The sequence below is a fragment of the Lagopus leucura genome, unplaced genomic scaffold (assembly GCF_019238085.1).
Source record: "Lagopus leucura isolate 7727_CA_CO unplaced genomic scaffold, USGS_WTPT01 Super-Scaffold_100014, whole genome shotgun sequence".
Classification (NCBI taxonomy): domain Eukaryota; kingdom Metazoa; phylum Chordata; class Aves; order Galliformes; family Phasianidae; genus Lagopus; species Lagopus leucura.
Window position 1 is genome coordinate 717,377 of NW_024962268.1, and position 19,121 is coordinate 736,497.

A 19,121-nucleotide genomic window follows, 5' to 3' on the forward strand; every position below is an offset into this window, starting at 1 on the left:
GAAATAGAAGTTTTTCCTTTTTGAAATATGCTGCTTACGTGCTAAAACAAACAAAAGCATCTCCTTTAGCGTGTTGCTTATTAGAAGTAACAAGTGATTCTCAACGAAAAGCAAAATGAAAACTGCACAAATTTTTTTATTTAATAATCTGTCCACTACATTCTCTAGGAAACATTCTCTAATGTGAGATTTACTGCTATCCAACTGTTAAAATATACTTGCATTAAAACTGTCTGTGAAGGTGACAGAGATAACCAAGAATATAAAGAATTAAGTGCCTTCTGAGGTGGTTTTTAAGCCTTTAAAGTAATTGCTCCAGATTTCACAAGCTCTGTTTTAAACTGATTACCAGAGCATTTATGCAACTGCTGCTTTCAAAGTTCTATGTAAAATTCTTCCATGTCTTAACCTTTATTTTTGCACTTAATAACATTTAGGTGATTAGCTTACAACTTTAGCTGAAAAGCTGAAAAGACATGCATAATCACTATAATCAGGTACTTCCCACAGATACCTAACTTCTGTTGTTACAATTATAAAATGCACTAAGTGACAAAGACCAGCTTCCTCTTATTTTTTTTAAATTTTAAACTGAGAAGAAGAAATAAGCCACCACCAGTGTCTCAGGACAAGACTGATATGGCCATTAACTTCTCGAGACAAAGCACTGATCTGCACAACCTTTTCTAAAATACTACAAACTACTGCAGAATCAAAATGAGGAATACTTGTTAGAGCTCTGATCAATAAAGAATGAGTATAGCTATAGTACTGGTACAAGACCAGAAGACCCCTAGCTGAGAATCCCTGGAGACAGACAAAATAATTACACAAACTCAGAATTACTTCACTGATTCAAACTGACACATTTCTTGACGGTAGTAGTTTGTCTTACTAACTGCTCCCAAACGAGAATGCTGTATCAATACCATTTACCTCAGAATATAACCTCGAACTAAAGACGCAACCCAAAAAAACCATCATGAATTCTTTGCAATTTGCTTGCAGATAAGCAAATAGTAATCACCTGATGAGGATTCCAGTCACTATCAAAGATTATAACAGTATCAGCAGCCTGGAGATTCAAGCCTAGCCCTCCAGCCCTTGTACTCAGCAAGAAGATGAAGTATTGTGACCCAGGTTCGTTGAACTTCTTCAAGAGAGCAGCTCTATCTTCTGATTTTGTTGTGCCTGAAAAGTAAAAACATAACAATGATGTGAACCAAAATACTCTAAATACAGTGTAATGCCTAAATGTACAGGAGGCAGTGAAATTTTAGCTCACTTGCTCCTTGTGATCTCTGCTGTATTTTCCATAATAATAAATAAAATATTGCCCATGGATGTTTCTGTCACCTGTTTTTACTACATTTGAGAGAAGGACTGCAAAATACTTGAGGGTTTATTTTTGACATTTCAAGTGTAGACTTCAAAATGCCAGCTAGCATTGCTATACTTCTTATAACTCACATAAATTTCAACTGAAGTTATTATACACAAACAGAGTTGAATGTATCTAAGTATTTTTAGAAGTCATTAGTAAATTGATTAATCAAAACGTCAGAATTTATCTTAGGAGTCACAGTAATAAGAAGAACTGAAAATTCTTAATATGTCAACAAAAATATTGTATCTCAACAAAAATATTGTATTTATCATACTGTGTATTGCCATTGACATTCTAGCATGAAAAAAGCACAAGACATCCTGTGACACAAGACAGTAAGCTTATGCTCAGTTTCATTACCTTGATTTATATTTGAGAAGGACATTGTTTGAAGTTTTTATATTCATTAACACTTGAAAAGGACTGGTATACTTCTCAATGTTAATTAACATTGCAGTACCCAAGAATAGTCAAAAGACCTTAAATGCTCATTTATTCATGCTGTTCTTCATATTTTTCTTATACCACTGCTTTTCTTGAAAAGGCATTTTGGTAAGTGCTGCTGGTCCTCTACAACAGCACCACGTGAGAGATAAATTGATTAAAAAGAAATAATATTTAAGAAGGTCGGAGATAGAGACACTCATCACAGAAGAAAACCACAATGGAAACATGGGATTTCCACATAGGATTTTGAATTTTTATTTATTTTCTTTCAATACTTCTCAATTATGTTTCCTTTTTTTTTTTTTTTTTTTTCCATTTAAATGTAAAAAAGCTACCTATTTATATATTAAATAATTGAGGCTAGCGATCTTCCTGTAAAAATCAAAAGAAATCTATAGGTACCATTTTATTTTTCACTGAAATTCATGTAACCTGTGGAGAATGGTGATGAATCTTTAGTCACCAATCAATTAATTCCACTGGAATCTAGTCAAAATACCACCATTCACATCTATAATCAAAAGAATATTTTCAGACAACTTAGGTACTAACAAGTGGATTGTAGATCTCTACATCCTCTGCATTCCAGGAACATGAATGTTCATCAGAACAATCCCTCAGCCAAATGGTTTAGATGTTAAATGGATGAAAGATAAAGTCAAAGAGACAGGAAGACAGATATATCTCAGATCGACTCTACTAAATAATCACCGTAAGTACACCCTGCTCAGTGCCTGATATGTAAGGACAGGGAATGTTCCAGTGTAGTGCACCTTATAGGTCTGTAGCTATACTTTCATAACAAATATCCTTGCAGGCTTTTCCTTCATGGAACTGTTGAACCTGTTCACACTTGTGTAGAGTCAAATCACAGCAGTGGCTTACTATGAAGAGAACTTAGGTATTCCATGATCTGGATTAACAAAGGATGCCCGTCCCTAACTTACTCATTCTGTTTTCATTCAGCTTACCATCAAGACGCAAGTAGAGGAAATTTCGAAAGGCAAAGTAGTCTTCCATAATGGTCATGAGTGATGTCATTTGACAGAAAAGAAGCACACGATGGTTTGTAGCTCGTAACTTTGGTAGGATGCGATCAAGCAGCTCAAACTTCCCTGAGGCCCGATAAAGTTCAGCTCTGTTTAAGAGAGGAAGCACAGTAAATACTAGAATAAGCCTACAAATAGAAAAGTTTTTAGTCATGGTCACATCGTAGCATAACAGAAAGATTCAGTTAAGATAAACAAGACTCATACATCTTTTTGATTTGCTTTATGTTGATTTAATAAAAAATAAACACCCATGTGAATTCCTGCTTGGAACAGATTTTTCTTCAGTGTGGACTTACAACCACAACTGCCTTTACGAAATTGAATTCTGTCTCACTGTGCATCAAAACAAACATTATTTCTCACCTAAGTAATAAGCCATTTATTTGTTGAGGCATTCACCTGTTAATTTTGCTTTCAACAGGTGTTTGTTTTTGCAGCTACAAGATGCTCTAGACAGGTATATGTCAGAAATCTTTCCATTCAACTACAAGAAAAAACTCCCTTCCTACTATGCTCAGGCAAAAGATGAATTCCAAACTGGACAGAGATAATATACAGAGATAACAGCAGAAGCTTTATAAGAATAAAAACTTTCAACGTGTACCCTTAAGCAGTCTTGCACAATGTTTAGTTGCTTTGCTTAACTGCTTCTCTTTCTCCTATGCTATGAACCACAAAACAGACTGCTAGTGCTGAAATTCAATCCATAACTAAGAAAATGAATTAAAGCAAAAAGGATGATTGAATCAACATAACAAAGATGTGTATCACAGAAATAAATTTCACTTTTTTCTAACCTTCATTATATCCTACAAATATGATTTATCATTATCAACTATATAATTAAAAAAAAGGTACATAATCTTCTCATATGCATACATACATAAACACTTAGCAATAGACTAAACTGTTTAGGAGCCAAGAGGTCTGACTAAAAAAAACAAGTTTTTTTAAAAAAGCAGCAAGTGTCAGGTACAAGATACACGCCTTTCTTCTAAAAGCATACGTTTATGGACAGTTGGATGAAGAAGTGCCAAGAAAAAAAGTTCTATTTCATTTCAAATAACTAGTGTAAGAAGTGTTACTTTAATTTAGAATAAAGATGGTAGAGAAGTTAAAGAACTTGAAAGGAACAAGAAAGAAAATTCCTTATGACGTCTTTGGAGAATCACTGCAGTAACTTTCAGGTGTCTGGTTTCTATGTAGTTTCTAGAACAGGCATGGAAAGACACCATTTTACCGCCTTCTCTGCCTGTTCTCCTGTAATGAGTGGAGAGTCATAAAAGCCTCACATAAGAGGTCTAGTACTGGTTATTTTGCCTTAAATATGTGTCCTGCATCTCCTCTGCCCTCCTATAAAAGAGACAAAAAATACACCATGATAGGAATTCTCCCAAAGTTTCTTCACAAGCACAAGTCCGCACTGCCAAGAAAACACTAAGCCATATGCATACATCACAGGGCTACCATTTGCCTCTGATCAGTAAGTCATCTAACTATAAGGACTCTTCAGTATAACAAATGGTTGACCATTACACCGTATCACAGTGAGAGCTAGTAATAGTGAGGAGAATTCTCTTATATACAAGGTATCCTGATATCAAATAATTTCTACTGGGAATCTAATTAAGAAAAGGAAATTTCATACTTTTGTGAAAGTCAAGAGCTAAGAACACTTGAGCTTGGAGAGACGGAATGCTGGAGGAAGATGTAATGAACAATTTGGAATGACACATAAACTAAGGATTCAGTTTAGGAAGTCTGAACTTATCTAGAATGAGGAAATGGCAAATCAATCTGAAATACTGCGGAATATTTTTTGAATTTTAAAATGTACTGCATTTCCATGTGCAGGGACTAGTGGTACTCAGAACTAGTATGTGCAAGGTAGATTATAGAATACCGTGGACCTGTATAAAATAATGACAGGAACAATCCTCTAAAACCCTTATCTGCTTAGCCAGTGCTATCTTAACACAGCAATTTTCAGTCTGTGTGAGAAGGACACGTGGTTTCCAGCAGTTATAGTGTTCTTTCCTTTTTCTTTGTAGAATTGCTTCTGAGCTAGAATTTTTTACACGTGTCAGACAGAGTGTATTCTGGAAAAGACTAGCATAGTGAGTATGTCTTCCAGTAAGAAGGAAACAAAACATCTGTTCCATCCATCCATCTCTCAAAGACTGAGACTGTGGATTTCAAATTTCCTGTTTAGTACAATATAATGGGAATTATATGAATTAACGTTGTCTGATGAATAAACTTTGTCTTGTTTCAGAATAAACAAATGGTAAAAGTTGGCCTGTGTGAAATCTATCACAACAGAATGTTGCACAAGTGAGTTCTCAGTCATGCAGTTAGCTGTAATCAGTTGATATATATGAAACACAGTAGTTCAGAAGTGGCAAAAATACTTTGCAAGGGTTTCAGTTTTATTGTGCGGCATGCAGTAACAACTGGACATTCATCTTTCATGTTCTATTTTCTTGGCCTGGATTAGTATAATAATGGGAGAGTTATCCTTAGCTTTGAGGAGAGAAGAGAAAAAGCAAACATAGATGTATACAGAATCAGCTATTGAGACATCCAATCAAGCATGTAAGAACTTTTAGATGGATCGCTTTTGCTACATAAGGTAATATTTTAAAAAATAAAGGAACCTGCATATTACAACTTAGCTTCACAAAAAAAAAAATAATAATAATAATAATAAAAAAAAAAATTAAAAGGCCCTTGAAGCAACAGGAAATACTCTTCCCACAGAAAGAGAAATATTTTTATCACATGTATTCCAACCATGAGAATTGAAATTTCAGTGAACAGAGGGATCCTGTGAGCAAATCTCTGGTCTTACATTAAGAAAGTCTCAGAATCCATCTTCAGACTCCCATAACCATTATCTGCTTAAGGTGAATTCTTCTCTTTATGATACAATACTCCTAGATATTAGTCAGAGAAACAACTTTCTCATTCAGGAATTAGTGATGGAGCACAGACAGAGCATTAGTCAGAGAAAGAATTCTCATTACCAATAAAGAACATTGAAGATGGTCAACTGCTAATTCAGGGACAAAATAATACTTCAAGTAAGAGTAGTGTCTTGGATGTGAGGGTGACTATGGAGATAGCCTTGCCTTATGGTTATTAGGAGTCTTCTTAACAATATTACCCTGATTTAATTTAGAAACTGCTTATGTTTGTTAGCTTCTATCTTCTAGAAAATGGATATGATGCAGTAGTCCTAAAACAGTTTATACTAAAAGGAAGAAAAAAATGAGTTACCCGTTGATGACACCATTTGAGTAGCCTAAATGTTCAGCAAAGGATTCCTGTAGAGTTACAAGCAATAAAGAGATTATTACAAAAAGGAAACCAAAATTATGCACCTTTATTTCAACTACATTAAATATATGAATGTTAAGAGTTACAGCTCTATTACGCTGATACTGTTGGTATCCACCTTGTTGCACTACTGCTTTGCTTAATATTTCTCTGTACTGCTATTATTTGAAACTCAGATTGCAAATACAGTAGAGCCTAATTAAATTACACTAACTACCAGAAGAACCAATTGAAAATTACTCGATTAGTTAACAATCAAAAGAATGAACAGTGTAACCACAACCGTGCATCAGAGTAGGTATTTGTCCATGCACAAATGTAGTTCAATTTCAGATATTTATGATACTTCCTAGATGTACTAGCTTATTTACGTACTTTGGGTCCTTCTGAGAGATCAACAGCATATTTTTGTTGACAAACAAGGTGGATAGAATAGGACGATTTTGGATACAGTGAAAGATAAGCAGTCTGCTAGTTATAAAGACTCTCTACTGCTTGGCACTCTGGACTAACATACCCTATGTCACAAATTAGTTCTGGGTAGGGGTTAAGTTAGTCTGGAATGTCTTGAATTTTAAACAAACAAACAAACAAAAAAACCTTCATTTTTTAGAGATGGTATCTCAACAAGACTAAATGCTTTAAAACTAGACTTTGGATTGCCAATAAATATAAAAGACTGGAATTACTGTGCTTTCCAAATGTCTCTTTTCCAACACAAATTATGCGTGCAGTTGTTCCTTATCAGAGACTCAAGCTTCAACAGCAGTTTTCTACTGCTGTTAGCTATACCGAATAAAAACAACTCAAAATCAAACCGGGCAACCTTACCTCAATGTGCTGAAACATGTATGGATGATTGCATATTTTTCTCAGTTGCATGATGGTGTTCATAAGAGTTTTTGCGCCACCTTTTCCCTACAGGAATAAACAATGCAAATCAAATGCTGAATTTCATTTCCTACCTAATTAAAGAAGCTTCTAAAAGACATTTTTTAAACGCAGTTAATCCAAACACCAAATTGTTATTAAAACAAAAAATAAACAAAAAAACAACAAAAGAAAGAAAAAAAAACATAGGAAACAAAGAAGATCATAATCTGTAATGCAATTATCTTGCTGCATAAATTCACCTATCATAAAGATGCTCTATAATGTAAAACAAAGACCTGAACGTAATTTGCAAAAGGTATTTTGTCTTATCTTCAGAGTCAGAAACAGTACAACTTTTGTCCTGCTTACCATTCACAATATGAACTACTTTGGATATGAGCCCTCCTGGAAGGAAACAGTACTAGCTGGATGCTTTTCAATTCTATATTATCTGCTCCTCCTTTCCGGGCCAAGCAAAACACAAGACAACAGACAGCAAAAAGACTAACTAAACACAGCGCATGAGGTGTTCTAGTATTTCACAAACTGTATTTTCAAAACCTACTCTGTAGTGAACCCTTCTTAGAAGCAGGACAGAATTCAGACAATGTTCAGTTCAGCTGAGAAAAAACACTCAAGAATCACTAGGTGCTAGACTAAGTTGTACATTTACAACACAATTATACGTAGTGGACTAATAAAGGTAAAATAAAACCAGATAATACTGCAAAAACTATGCTATCCAGTCATATTACATACTTGTAATATTCTAATCTTTACTGGAAAGTGCACTAAGAACATAACTTCATAACATCTAAAACTAAAATCATTTACAAAAGAACAGGAATTTTACATCTGGAGTGGGTACTCCATACACCTAAAACTTGTTTTTTATTCTTTTCAAAATCATCTCAAATTTTCTTGAAAAGGTATTCATATTCACACTATTTCCTGAAGCTCTGTTGCTTAATGTATTCTCTCTCATGTGAGCTGGTCGCTGGCTAGACTTGGCAAAAAAACATGATTTTTAACTAACAGCAGTTTTTTGTTGAATGAACTTACAAGTGCTCAACAACCTTCGCCTCCCTCTGCTGGCAATGAGTAGCATTGAATAAAAGTGCCTGATAAAGCAGTCATAGACAAGAAAGTGAATGAAGAGAGGGTTGGAAGACAGTGAAAAATGATACCCTTGAAGACTGGAAGTAGAGGAAGTCTTAACACAACAGAGCCAGTCCGAAGTAATTAAAGAAAAAGGAGAAGCACTTAAAGCACTGGAGAAGCAACTATGGAAGAATCAACAAAACATTCTGAGGTAGTGTACCTGCACAAGGATGGTGAAAAGACAGTATGTGTTTGCATTATATGAGTAAAATGCACAGAGTAGAGCCAAGTAGGCACAAACAAAACTTGTATGCTAGCTGTTCTGCAGTGTTCAAGTCCTCTATAGCAAGAACTCTCACGGTGCATTCAACGTATTTCACTTTAATCATAATGTCATAACATATACTGTATACATAATTAAGCTGATGAATGGAAATCTCCTTTTCCTGTATTAGCTGAAGACCCACAGTGTCATAATCAACATTTATTAATATGCATTCTAACATCCAATTCTACGAATCTGAATCCTACTGTTCTCTTAAGAACCTTTTCATTAATAGATTAATTAAATATGATTGCTGTCCAAAACCAGATTTAAGCTAAGAGCTCTGGAAGATGACAAGAATAGCCTCTCACAGCCAGGGCTTCTGCAAGCACAATTACTCAGATAACTTCTTAAACTCAACCAAGAGAAATACTGTTTGTTGTTTTGTTTGTTTTTTTTTTTTTAATTTTAAATATTGTCTATTTGAGAAATGTATGCACACTTACTGTTTCTTTTTTTTTTTTTTTTTTTTTTTTTTTCCTTGTGAATAGTGAAGAAAAGCTACAGTCAAAGATACCTGCAGGAACAGTCTACATACTAACTTCATGAAACAGAAGTCATATGTTCAAGAAGTAATTTTAATGCATTGTTTCCTGTGTGTTCTAGTCTGTGTCTTGTACCTTCTTGTCTTTCTCAGAACCATCTGTAAGAAGGATTCCCTTGGCTTGCATGTGTCGGTATAGGATCTTCTGGAGAGCAGACATATCACATTTGATCACATATTCCACCTAGAGTTTAAAAACAAACAAACAAACAAACAAACACATTGATATACTAATTTTAGCAGAATCTAGCTGCAGGTTCTTGTCATCCTAAAATACTAACCAAAGAACTTACTCTTTTATCCATAACCTAACAGCACCTTTGATTTCAGCAAGCAGCAAACAAAATGCAAGCATAGCAATAGGTACATCAAAGCATTATCTGTGAGTCAGAACTACCATTAAACAGCTGGATTCTGAGAGTGTAATTGCAAAACTTCTGAACACTTTGTTCTCATCTTTTAATAATTAAAAAATATGTTTAAGTAATGTTTAACTTACTGTTTAACATGGAGTTTAAATAAAATAAAAACAAAACCAAGAACCAAGCATGTACACTTAACAGCCTGTGGATGTTATGATGTCTGCAAAGCACAACAAAAATCATTGTTGTACATTTAGTAAACAAGCATAAGTATCCCTTACATGCCTATCTAGCATTATGCATACCTAAACTAGAATGCAGTCAGTTTAAGTTCTTATTCTCCTTTGTACAACTGCATTTATGAAAGCAAGTTTTGACTGTTCATTGCCTTTAAATCAATTCATATTCCATTCTAACATATTTTTTCTATCACCCAACTTCTGAATTACAGGCATTATGTTTTTAATTATGTGTAAACATAAATAAATGAATAAATAGCAGTCCCATAATAAAGCCGGATTGACCAGAAATCTTACAAAAGGACTAGAAAAATAAGCTGTCTAGTAAGTAATAAATAACCAATAGAAATTATAAAGTTATTTCCATATAAAAAGGACAGGAGGATGAAATCATAAAAAGAGAAGTAACTATCTCCTTAATGTCTTCTTTGCCAAGATGTAATAAGATCAAACAGAACTGATTGGGTCAACAAGTTTAGTGCTCTTAGCTGAAGTAACTACTTTCTTTTCTGAACATGGTATGGAAACAAAAACTTCTAAAGCCTCCCTTCTCCAGTGCCTGTTAACAGATTTATCAAAAACACTGACTCTTAACTGGACTTAGAGTCCACTAAATTAGGATTAAATTAGAAGCCTAAATTAGAATTTTTAAAAAATTACTAATATTTTTTAAGTTAAGTATGCTTCATTCTCAAAAAGATGTTGCATAGGAGGGTGCTAATAATCTGACTGTTGAAGGAACAGAAAGCCACAGCAGTAACAGCATTCACAAGCCACAAAAATGAGAAAGACTTAAACTTTCCATTTAAGTATGTATGTACAGAGCTATTTGTTCATTCACTGTTCTTTAACTCATGAAATGCCACACATACAAAAAAATCACTTTTGGTACTGCTTCAACCCAGAAGACCTTAGAAGCAAATTTTTCCTTACTGTGCTTTCAAATTTACTTTAAAAAAAAAAAAAGAAAAAAGAACAGAAAAAAACCATATCAACATATCTACTGTCGTTATTTTGAGAATAAAACTGAAAGGTGATACAGGACAGCAGAGGAAGATGGAATAGAACAAAATGAGATGCATGAAGACAACATTTCAAATCAGAACATAATTTTACATTCTGATTACAAATCTACATTCTACGTTTAAACAAAACAAAATAAACTTTTGACACTGCACGTAACTCAGAACTCCTGGAATAGGAGTTACAAATTTACAATAAAATTCTGTCCACTTTATAATGTCAGTAATAATAATGATTTTCTGTGCAATGGTTAAAAAGGTTCTACCCAGTGTGGGGAAGATGGGATAGGACAGAATCTAATGCCCACTTACCACTTCAAATTCCAAGAGAACTAAGCTGATGGCCTTACACTTATCATGAATGACAAATAGAATTAAAGCTGCAAGACTGAGGATGAAGACTGAGAATACAGAAACTTCAGGTCTTCAGGATTCCTCAGCTTTCTTTGCAAGGAGTTATGAAAAAAAAAAAAGCTACCCACAGTTGTTAAAGAACCACTCTTCTGTAAAATAAATCTGAAAAAAACCTTATCACATAATACTTTAAAAAAATGTATTAGACCCCTTCCACAAATTCTTTCACTGCAAACCTTTTCTGGCAGTTGAGACTCCACTTCCTTCTTCAGTCTTCTCAGCAAGAAGGGTCGGAGTACTTTGTGGAGACGACGGATGATCAGAATAGTTTCTTCTTCATTTAAGTCCACCTACAGAAGTTTATAGAAGTCACTACAAGACTACTTACTATGTCATGTCTTATCTCACATGAAAGCCAAGTATGTGCATTAATTGTATGTTACAATCAAACTGATTCAGAGTTTAAAAAAAAAAAAAAAATTGAAATTTTCTGGCATTAGAAAAGGTAGCTTTTAATTACATTAAATCCTTAAATACCAGAGAGAATTTAAGCGCTACTGTGCTTCTGAAAACAAAATGGAGCTCATGCCAAGTATTTTGTTTCTGATGTTCAAAAAAAAAAAAATAAAATCCTGATACAGTACCCTTTCTCCTGTCATGGCAAATGGAGCATTGAACCACTGTTCAAAGGTGCTACAGCTCTTGAAAATGGTTGGAAGAAGAAAATTGAGAAGAGCCCACAGTTCAGGCAATTTATTCTGCAATGGTGTCCCAGTCAGTAGTATTCGTCTAGGGGCCACATAGTGAGTGTTCAAGACCTGAGTCAGTTTGCAGTGATGATTCTTCATTCGATGACCTTCATCTACTATCATGTATTTCCATCGAATCTGGAAAAAGAAAAAAAAATTAAAAAAAGGAAAGTTGGCAAAGCTAAGCCAGACAGAAATTCTTCCCAACAGGTGTAAATCAAAAATATTTCAAATGTGAAACATCAATAAAGGAAATAAAAAATATATCAAGCATTATCGAAGCACGGGTGGCCTTACAAACAGCAAAAAGAATTTGGGATGTCTGACTACTTAAGGTCAGAATATGATTTAGATGGGAAGAAAGAGACTACGATTTCCAAATAAATCTGTTTGCAACAACAACCTTGACAAAAGACAAAAGAATTTTCAATCCAAATAACTAAGCTTTCAAGCAACAGCAAACCCTCAACCTCGCTTTGATTCAACTAGTGTCATGTTTTTATTTGTGAATGAAGCAGGATAGTTAAGACCGCTTCTGTTACTACACTTCAAATTAGCTTTCTAGTTTTTAATGCGGAAGCTGAAAGTCGCAGTGGATGCTGAAATAAAGTTGCTCATATTGTCAGTTATCATCCGGCAAAATTCCATCTAGAGTACTGCATCCAAGGCTGCAGCTTCCAGTACAAGGACGTTGCGGAGCTGTTAGTGGGGGTCCAGAGTTATAAAGATGTTCAGAGGGCTGGAGCACCTCTCCTATGAAGAAATGCTGAGAGAGCTGGGGTTGCTCATCATGAAGATAAGACTCTGGGGATACCACGTTGCAGCCTTCCAGTACACAAAGGGAGCTTATAAGCAGGAGAGGGATCAATTTTTTACACGGTCTGACAGTGACAGAGCCAAAGGGAATGGTTTTAAACTAAAAAAGCAGGGATTTAGATGCTAGGAGGAAATTTTTTTCCTCACAGGCTGGTGAAACATTCGAACAAGGCTGTCTAGAGAAGCTGCGGATGCCCCATCCCCAGAGGTGTCCAAAAACAGGCTGGATGTGGCTTCAGGCAGCTTGATCTAGTGTTGGCAACTCTGCCCACAGCAGGGGGTTGGAACTAGGTGATCTTTAAGGTCCCTTTCAACCCAAGTCATTCTATGATTCTATGTTTCTGTTTTGTGTACCATATGAAAGTATTTGTACATCTTGCCATTAAGAGACAATAGTCATTATTACCTTAGCAAGAATATGTTTGTCCTTTATTATGTACTCATATGTAGTCAAAAGAACATTAAATTTTCCACTTCGAAGCTGAGGAACAAGTGAGCGGCGCATTGCAGGTGTACCCTAAAAGAGAGAGGGAAATGAGTATTTTGTGATTCATTCTTCCAAGGAAGTAATCAGGTCCATCTTTTTAGGAATAAGTAGACGCAGAGCAAGCACATGAATCCTATAGCATTGAAAAGAATTTATTTATATATTCCAAACTTATTCAATGTCCTTCCCCTAACTTGTTGCTAGAATACACAATCTTCTTTTTTTCTTTTTCTTTTTTTTAAATACCAGGGAATGAAAACATGCTAGTCTAGTCTTATTACTATTGCCTTCCTCATCACTACTACAGTAGTCAAAAGGCAAAGTAGTCAGCTATGTATAAAATGGGAAGTATTGCTCATTTGTATTGTTCTCATTAGAAGCTTTGCAAAATATGGTAATTAACAATTTTCTTCTGCATTTCACTATCTGAAAGCAATTATAGTTCATTACAGTCATCTTCTCAGGATGATTAATTCTCACTGCTTGTACATGAAATATATGTGACAAATTTGGAAATGCATGCAGAAGCAAAGGAAAAACAGTCTTTATTCTCAACCCTTCACATTTATAATCACATAAAAAGTGAATCAAACCTTGTAAGATATCTTCACCACAGAAGGAGCCCACTTGTCAAATTCATATGTCCAGTTGGATAACGTCCTACCATAGATGAAGAAATAGTTCATTACTTGTAATTCAGATTGTAATTCCCAGTGGATGCATAATTTTCAACACATTCCATATAATCAATCCCCATAATTAAATTAAGTAAATTAAAGAAAATAAAAATCATATACTGTAACAAAAATCTTGCATTTGAGAGAAATGGAAACAGGAAAAAAATGGGAAAAATATCTTTCAGCTCACATTCAGAAGCCTCTTCAAAATTAATCCAGATTGTATTTTATAGTAATATTGATATTCTGGAGTATATTATGGGCAGGAGAGGTAAACCAGAATAGAAAATATATTTGTGAATTATTTTACACTACTTAGGATCCACAAAGTGAGTTTGTAACTTGTAAAATACAGCCTTATGATGTTGACAGTAGAATTCATCTATTTTCCACTGTAATGACATTAATGTCATTGAGTGCAACTATGCAGGTCCTGACATCTGCACTTTATTTCCACCACAAGGTCACAACAAACAGCTTTTTAAGTGCAGCAAAAGTAGATCTTTTTTTTTCTTTCAATAACTAGACCTGCAATGGCAGAAGCAATGGCTATTAATGTTAGAATATGGAAAAAGATAGAGAAGGAAGCCTTTTGTAAAGCCTATAAGAATTTCAGCTCTTCTCTTTCAGAAACAAAAACAGGAAAAAAGCAATAGTGAGTACTCAAATGAAATTTTACAATTTTACTGTGCCTGTAAGAAAATACATATTAATAACATCCCTTATTTTTGACTTCATTTTACTTTATAGCATTTCTTCTTGTCATTTCTGCTCACACTAGAGCATGTCATATGTCCTCATAGAATAAGGTATAGCTATGATATTTATGCTACTTAACCACTAATGCAGCACAGTGAGAAAACAGGATGCTTAAAAAGAAATCATAAAAGATGGCCATGAATAAAATATATCCCAATCCTACAGTACTTGCATGCTCTACACAATCAGTACATGAATTATCTAACAGTAAGGACAAGGAACTTTGGTATATAAATGAAGACATTTATCATGTACACACAAATATAAGAAAACAAATCCTCAAGATACTATATTCATTTTACAATACCTAATGGCTTTTCTTTAAAACTCAGCATTTCAAATCCCTGGAACTCACACCTTGTCTTTGGTGAAAGCAAAATTCATTGCAAAAAAAATCTATAAAACTACTATAAAAAGTAGAATCTTGGAAAAGGAACAGGGGGCAGTAAGACAGATTATTACAGTCATAATACTGCACAAATGACCAAGTTGTGAATTCACACATCAAAGCTACAGCAAGGGCTAGCCATACAGTAATTAAAAGACTATCCTATCTTAATCAAATATTGCTTACTATTTGATGGGGTAACATTTGTTTAAAGAAGTAAAAAACAGATTTTGAGTATCACTGTTAAAGCAGTAGGGGGATCTGCAGGTATGTAATCTGAAAGAAAATGCCATTCTCCTCTTGTGGTTAAGGATTAAACAATGGTAAATTCACTATATGTTTTGTAAAAAGAACAAGACATGAAACCAGTGGAAACATGTTCTTTGATGAGCCATGTGGTTAACCTTCTGGTTCCAGACAATTACTTGGGAAGAAATCAAAATGAAAGCACAGATGTGCAGTGTGTCTCAGTGTGCCCCCTCATCTTGGTACAACATGAAAAACAAGCATGTATTCCTAAAAAATCAACCTGTAATGCTTAGAATTATAATAGATGAATGAGTTCTCTACTTACGAAAGAGGAACAATGATGAGATAGGGGCCATTGAGCCTTTTGTGCTCCATCAAGTAAGTGATAAGTGCAATAGTCTGTATTGTCTTTCCCAGACCCATTTCATCAGCTAAAATCCCATTCAGATTGTTATTATAGAGTGAAACCATCCATTCCAGTCCCTGAAGCTGAAATGAAGAATAATATTTTCTGTTATTTAAAACATGCACAAGTAATTAACATCAACAGTAAAAATCTGAAGATTCTCATGACCTGCCTAGTTAAATGCTGGGTTTCCTTCAATAACTCTAGGAGCACGAGAATCTCTGTCTATCTTAACTTCTTTTCTCCCTTTCTCCTCTAGCTGTAATCACCCACTACTCATTCCCCCCCTACCTAAACAAAAATAAGCAGACACAAACAAACACAAACAAAACAAAAAAATCCTTCAGGATTGTTCCTGGTAGTAGCTATATCAAAATGTTGTCTCCTGTTCACCGGAAAAGACCAAAATGTAGTCAGATTTCATACATGGAGAAATATTTTTTATTTTTTTACTTTTTGCAGAAAGAAATGCAGGCACTCTTTTATAAGGCTGACGAACACCTGACATTACATTAATTTCTCCCTCAGTTTTAGCACTAATGAAATCAGAAGCTTCTTGCACATTTTGAATACAATTTGTGTGCCTCATCAAAAATCTTCTAAAATCAAACCTGCTGATTCTGTGCAACACTTGTAAATCTCTTGTGTTTGGTAAGCCCTCACACTTCCCAACTGCATCACTGATGTTCTGAGCCTCTTGTAGCAGGCACCAGTATCTGGCTGTCAGTATTTCCTTGCCAAAGAACACCCCGTTCATATACCTTGTATATAAAAATCCCAGAGCTGGAAAGATTCCAGAGTACTGTAGCTAAGAGATATCTGTATAACAGGAGACCTTTACATTTCAGAGAGCATTACTAGAAAGCACAGCTATAACCACAGTTTTAGGATTCACATTACTGACTTGTCACGTGGTCTTCCATGTGTGTATGTATATGATTACTTATACAATTGCAATCTAAGTTTCTGTTTCTAAGATCCAGACTTTCAGTGCGTTTCAGACATGGAGAGAAAACTAAATTATGAAGTCCAAGAAAGTTGAGAGAGAAAACAATGTATGTCTGAAGTAACCTTCTACTGTCTCTGCAAGAAAATATTCAAAATAATGTTGCTGATTTACTAGGTTTATGTATGTGCTTACTGATTTACATCTGGGTACTAAGTTCTCTGGAAACTAATTTTATTGAACTCAAGACATCAAGAACAGATCAGAATTTATTCTGCAACTGTATGTTTCACTTACAAGTAGCTTCAGAATTGAGGACAGGGACCCAGTCCTTCCTGTATCATTCAACTTTCTCTCCTGACATACATCAGTACTCTTATGTCAAGAAAAGAATCTAACCAAATTTGACAGTAAGAAATACGGAAAAGCAGAAAAAAAGCTAAGAAGGAAAAAAGGATATAAAATACAGAGGACAGGAAAGTATAGAGGTTCAAGGGGACAGCTACAAAACACCGAAGTCTCCTTCAAAAAATTTCTGCTAGAACCACGGACAAGCATTAATGCTCTTGCCATAAGCTCTTCTGCCAAATATGTCTCTTATTTCTTGTAGTAGTAATCATCAAATAGAAAAGATATAAAGAAGAACAAAATCCCCAGTTCAATTGCTAGATATCACTTAAATAGCTGAAGGATCTGTTCTAACTGGTAATTTCTGCCACTATTTGTCTAACTCCACAGATTGAATTATTTTACTCTGTGATACACAGGGAAATTGCACTGCAAAACACAGATCAACATGACTTAACAATATCTCTATGCTTCAAAAAATAATTAAAATACAGGAAGAATTGTCACGCTCCTGTCCATGAGCATGTTAAGCTAATATGGCCATCAAATTTATACTGTCATACACTGACTTTATTTATTGCATCAAATTAACCTTCCCAGACAATGAAAAAGGATTACACAGTAAACAAGCCTGTGATGAATCCCTGCTTCATTTGGTGTACAGCCTGGACAACATATGACAATGAGGCTGTAAAAATAAAGAGGACCTCAGAGCCAAGAAAGTCACATTTTTATCCTAAGAGTGAATCAGATTCTATCTTGTCTTAGTAATAGTTCCTCAATGGTGCTAGAAATGTTAACTCAGCACTTTCAAAAATCAGTTAATAAATAACAACTTTCTCTTTTTGTTGAGTACTCAATGTGAAACACTTCTGCAAAAACTTGAGAAAATAATTCAAATTCAGATGGAGTTTTGCTTTGGACCAACATAGGATCATGCAATAATTCATTTTGGAATAGGTTTCAGGAAATCTTTAGCCCAAAACAGGCTAAGACATGTTGCTCAGGGCTTGATCTGCTTAGGTACTGAAAATCTCCTAGGAAGGAGATAATAAAACTGCTCTGAGGCTTTGCTCCATTGTCCTTGCAGGGAAAAAGTTGGACCATACAACCGGTCTGAATGCTCGTTTCACCTTTTGTTCATTCTCTTGTTCTCCCACCATGTAGAGGAGTTCAATTAAAAAAACCAAACAAACAATGAAATGCTTTCAAAAGACAAAATTAGCTTAACACTTGAATTCTAAGTAACTTAAACAAGCTACTGTAATATATGGTAGTACTGAGAACCATACAGAACAGGGACTAATTCTGACACACTGAGCACTTAGGAAATAGTCTTCCTCCCAGTTCTCTGGAAGTGCAAAGACATACATCTTTATGGTAACTCAGAGAATAGCTTTTTTTTTTTTTTAATTTGGATATGCAGATAACGGAGTGGTCAGATGGCATAAAGGATGCAAAGTCCATAGAGCTCCCTGGAAAACAACACAACATTCGAAGTGCCAAAAACACCTGCTAATGACATTTTCAGTGTATTCTGCTTAGGCCAGAACACAGAAACTCTTAAGTTACTAAATCCATTAAATGTCTATAAAGAGTATGAGATGTTATCCTCCATAGTAAATGTTTTCTTTCTCTCCAAACTGTAGTGTATACTGTATACTGAAACGTCAGGATTTTAATTGAAATATTAAATTCTCAACTTTTAAATATTGGAAGAAAAGATTACTGTTAAACACCACAAATGAAAATTTTAAGCAAAACTGCAACCAAGATGGTTTCAGTCATTGGTCCAAGAAGGATAGTAAAAACAAAACAATATTGAACTGTAATGAAAAATGTTACAAGTACACAGATAAAGTTGTATTATAATTCAAGCACTAAGCATTAATCATTATCTGTGACAGATAACTGATATCTTTGTTCATGTGAATCCTTATTTCTAACCTAATTGAATTCTTGTAATACTTAAAAAAACCTTGTGTTTGTCACTTGAAATACCACATTGAAATATCTAACACTATCCGAATTTTAAATATTATAATGTTTCAATTATTTCTCACCTGATAATGTTTTAGTGTGCCATTAATTAGAAGAGAAGACTGCTTTTCCACCCTTTCTGTGATAGCATGTGCAACTGTGTAGTAGGACTGAGACCCTCTAGCACTATATTGCATACTGTATTCATCATCCACATCTTGTTTGGCAGTCCTGCAAAGCAGAGAAATGATTAAAGTAAATTTCCAGAAAC

General features: G+C 34.6%; 1 protein-coding gene across 3 annotated transcripts in view; it reads right to left on the reverse strand.

Moving 5' to 3' along the window:
* Positions 1 to 19,121, reverse strand: part of SMARCA2 (SWI/SNF related, matrix associated, actin dependent regulator of chromatin, subfamily a, member 2) — a 104,741-nt gene that overhangs the window by 38,253 nt on the left and 47,367 nt on the right. For all 3 annotated transcript variants that reach the window (XM_042875279.1, XM_042875278.1, XM_042875280.1), the window contains exons 15-25: positions 18,934 to 19,081; positions 15,496 to 15,659; positions 13,691 to 13,757; positions 13,017 to 13,127; positions 11,690 to 11,932; positions 11,282 to 11,395; positions 9,145 to 9,252; positions 7,057 to 7,143; positions 6,166 to 6,212; positions 2,806 to 2,972; positions 1,028 to 1,191 (exon numbers count right to left, since the gene is read on the reverse strand). In XM_042875279.1, the coding sequence (XP_042731213.1) occupies positions 1,028 to 1,191; positions 2,806 to 2,972; positions 6,166 to 6,212; positions 7,057 to 7,143; positions 9,145 to 9,252; positions 11,282 to 11,395; positions 11,690 to 11,932; positions 13,017 to 13,127; positions 13,691 to 13,757; positions 15,496 to 15,659; positions 18,934 to 19,081 (1,420 nt within the window). The remainder of the gene's footprint in view (positions 1 to 1,027; positions 1,192 to 2,805; positions 2,973 to 6,165; positions 6,213 to 7,056; positions 7,144 to 9,144; positions 9,253 to 11,281; positions 11,396 to 11,689; positions 11,933 to 13,016; positions 13,128 to 13,690; positions 13,758 to 15,495; positions 15,660 to 18,933; positions 19,082 to 19,121) is intronic.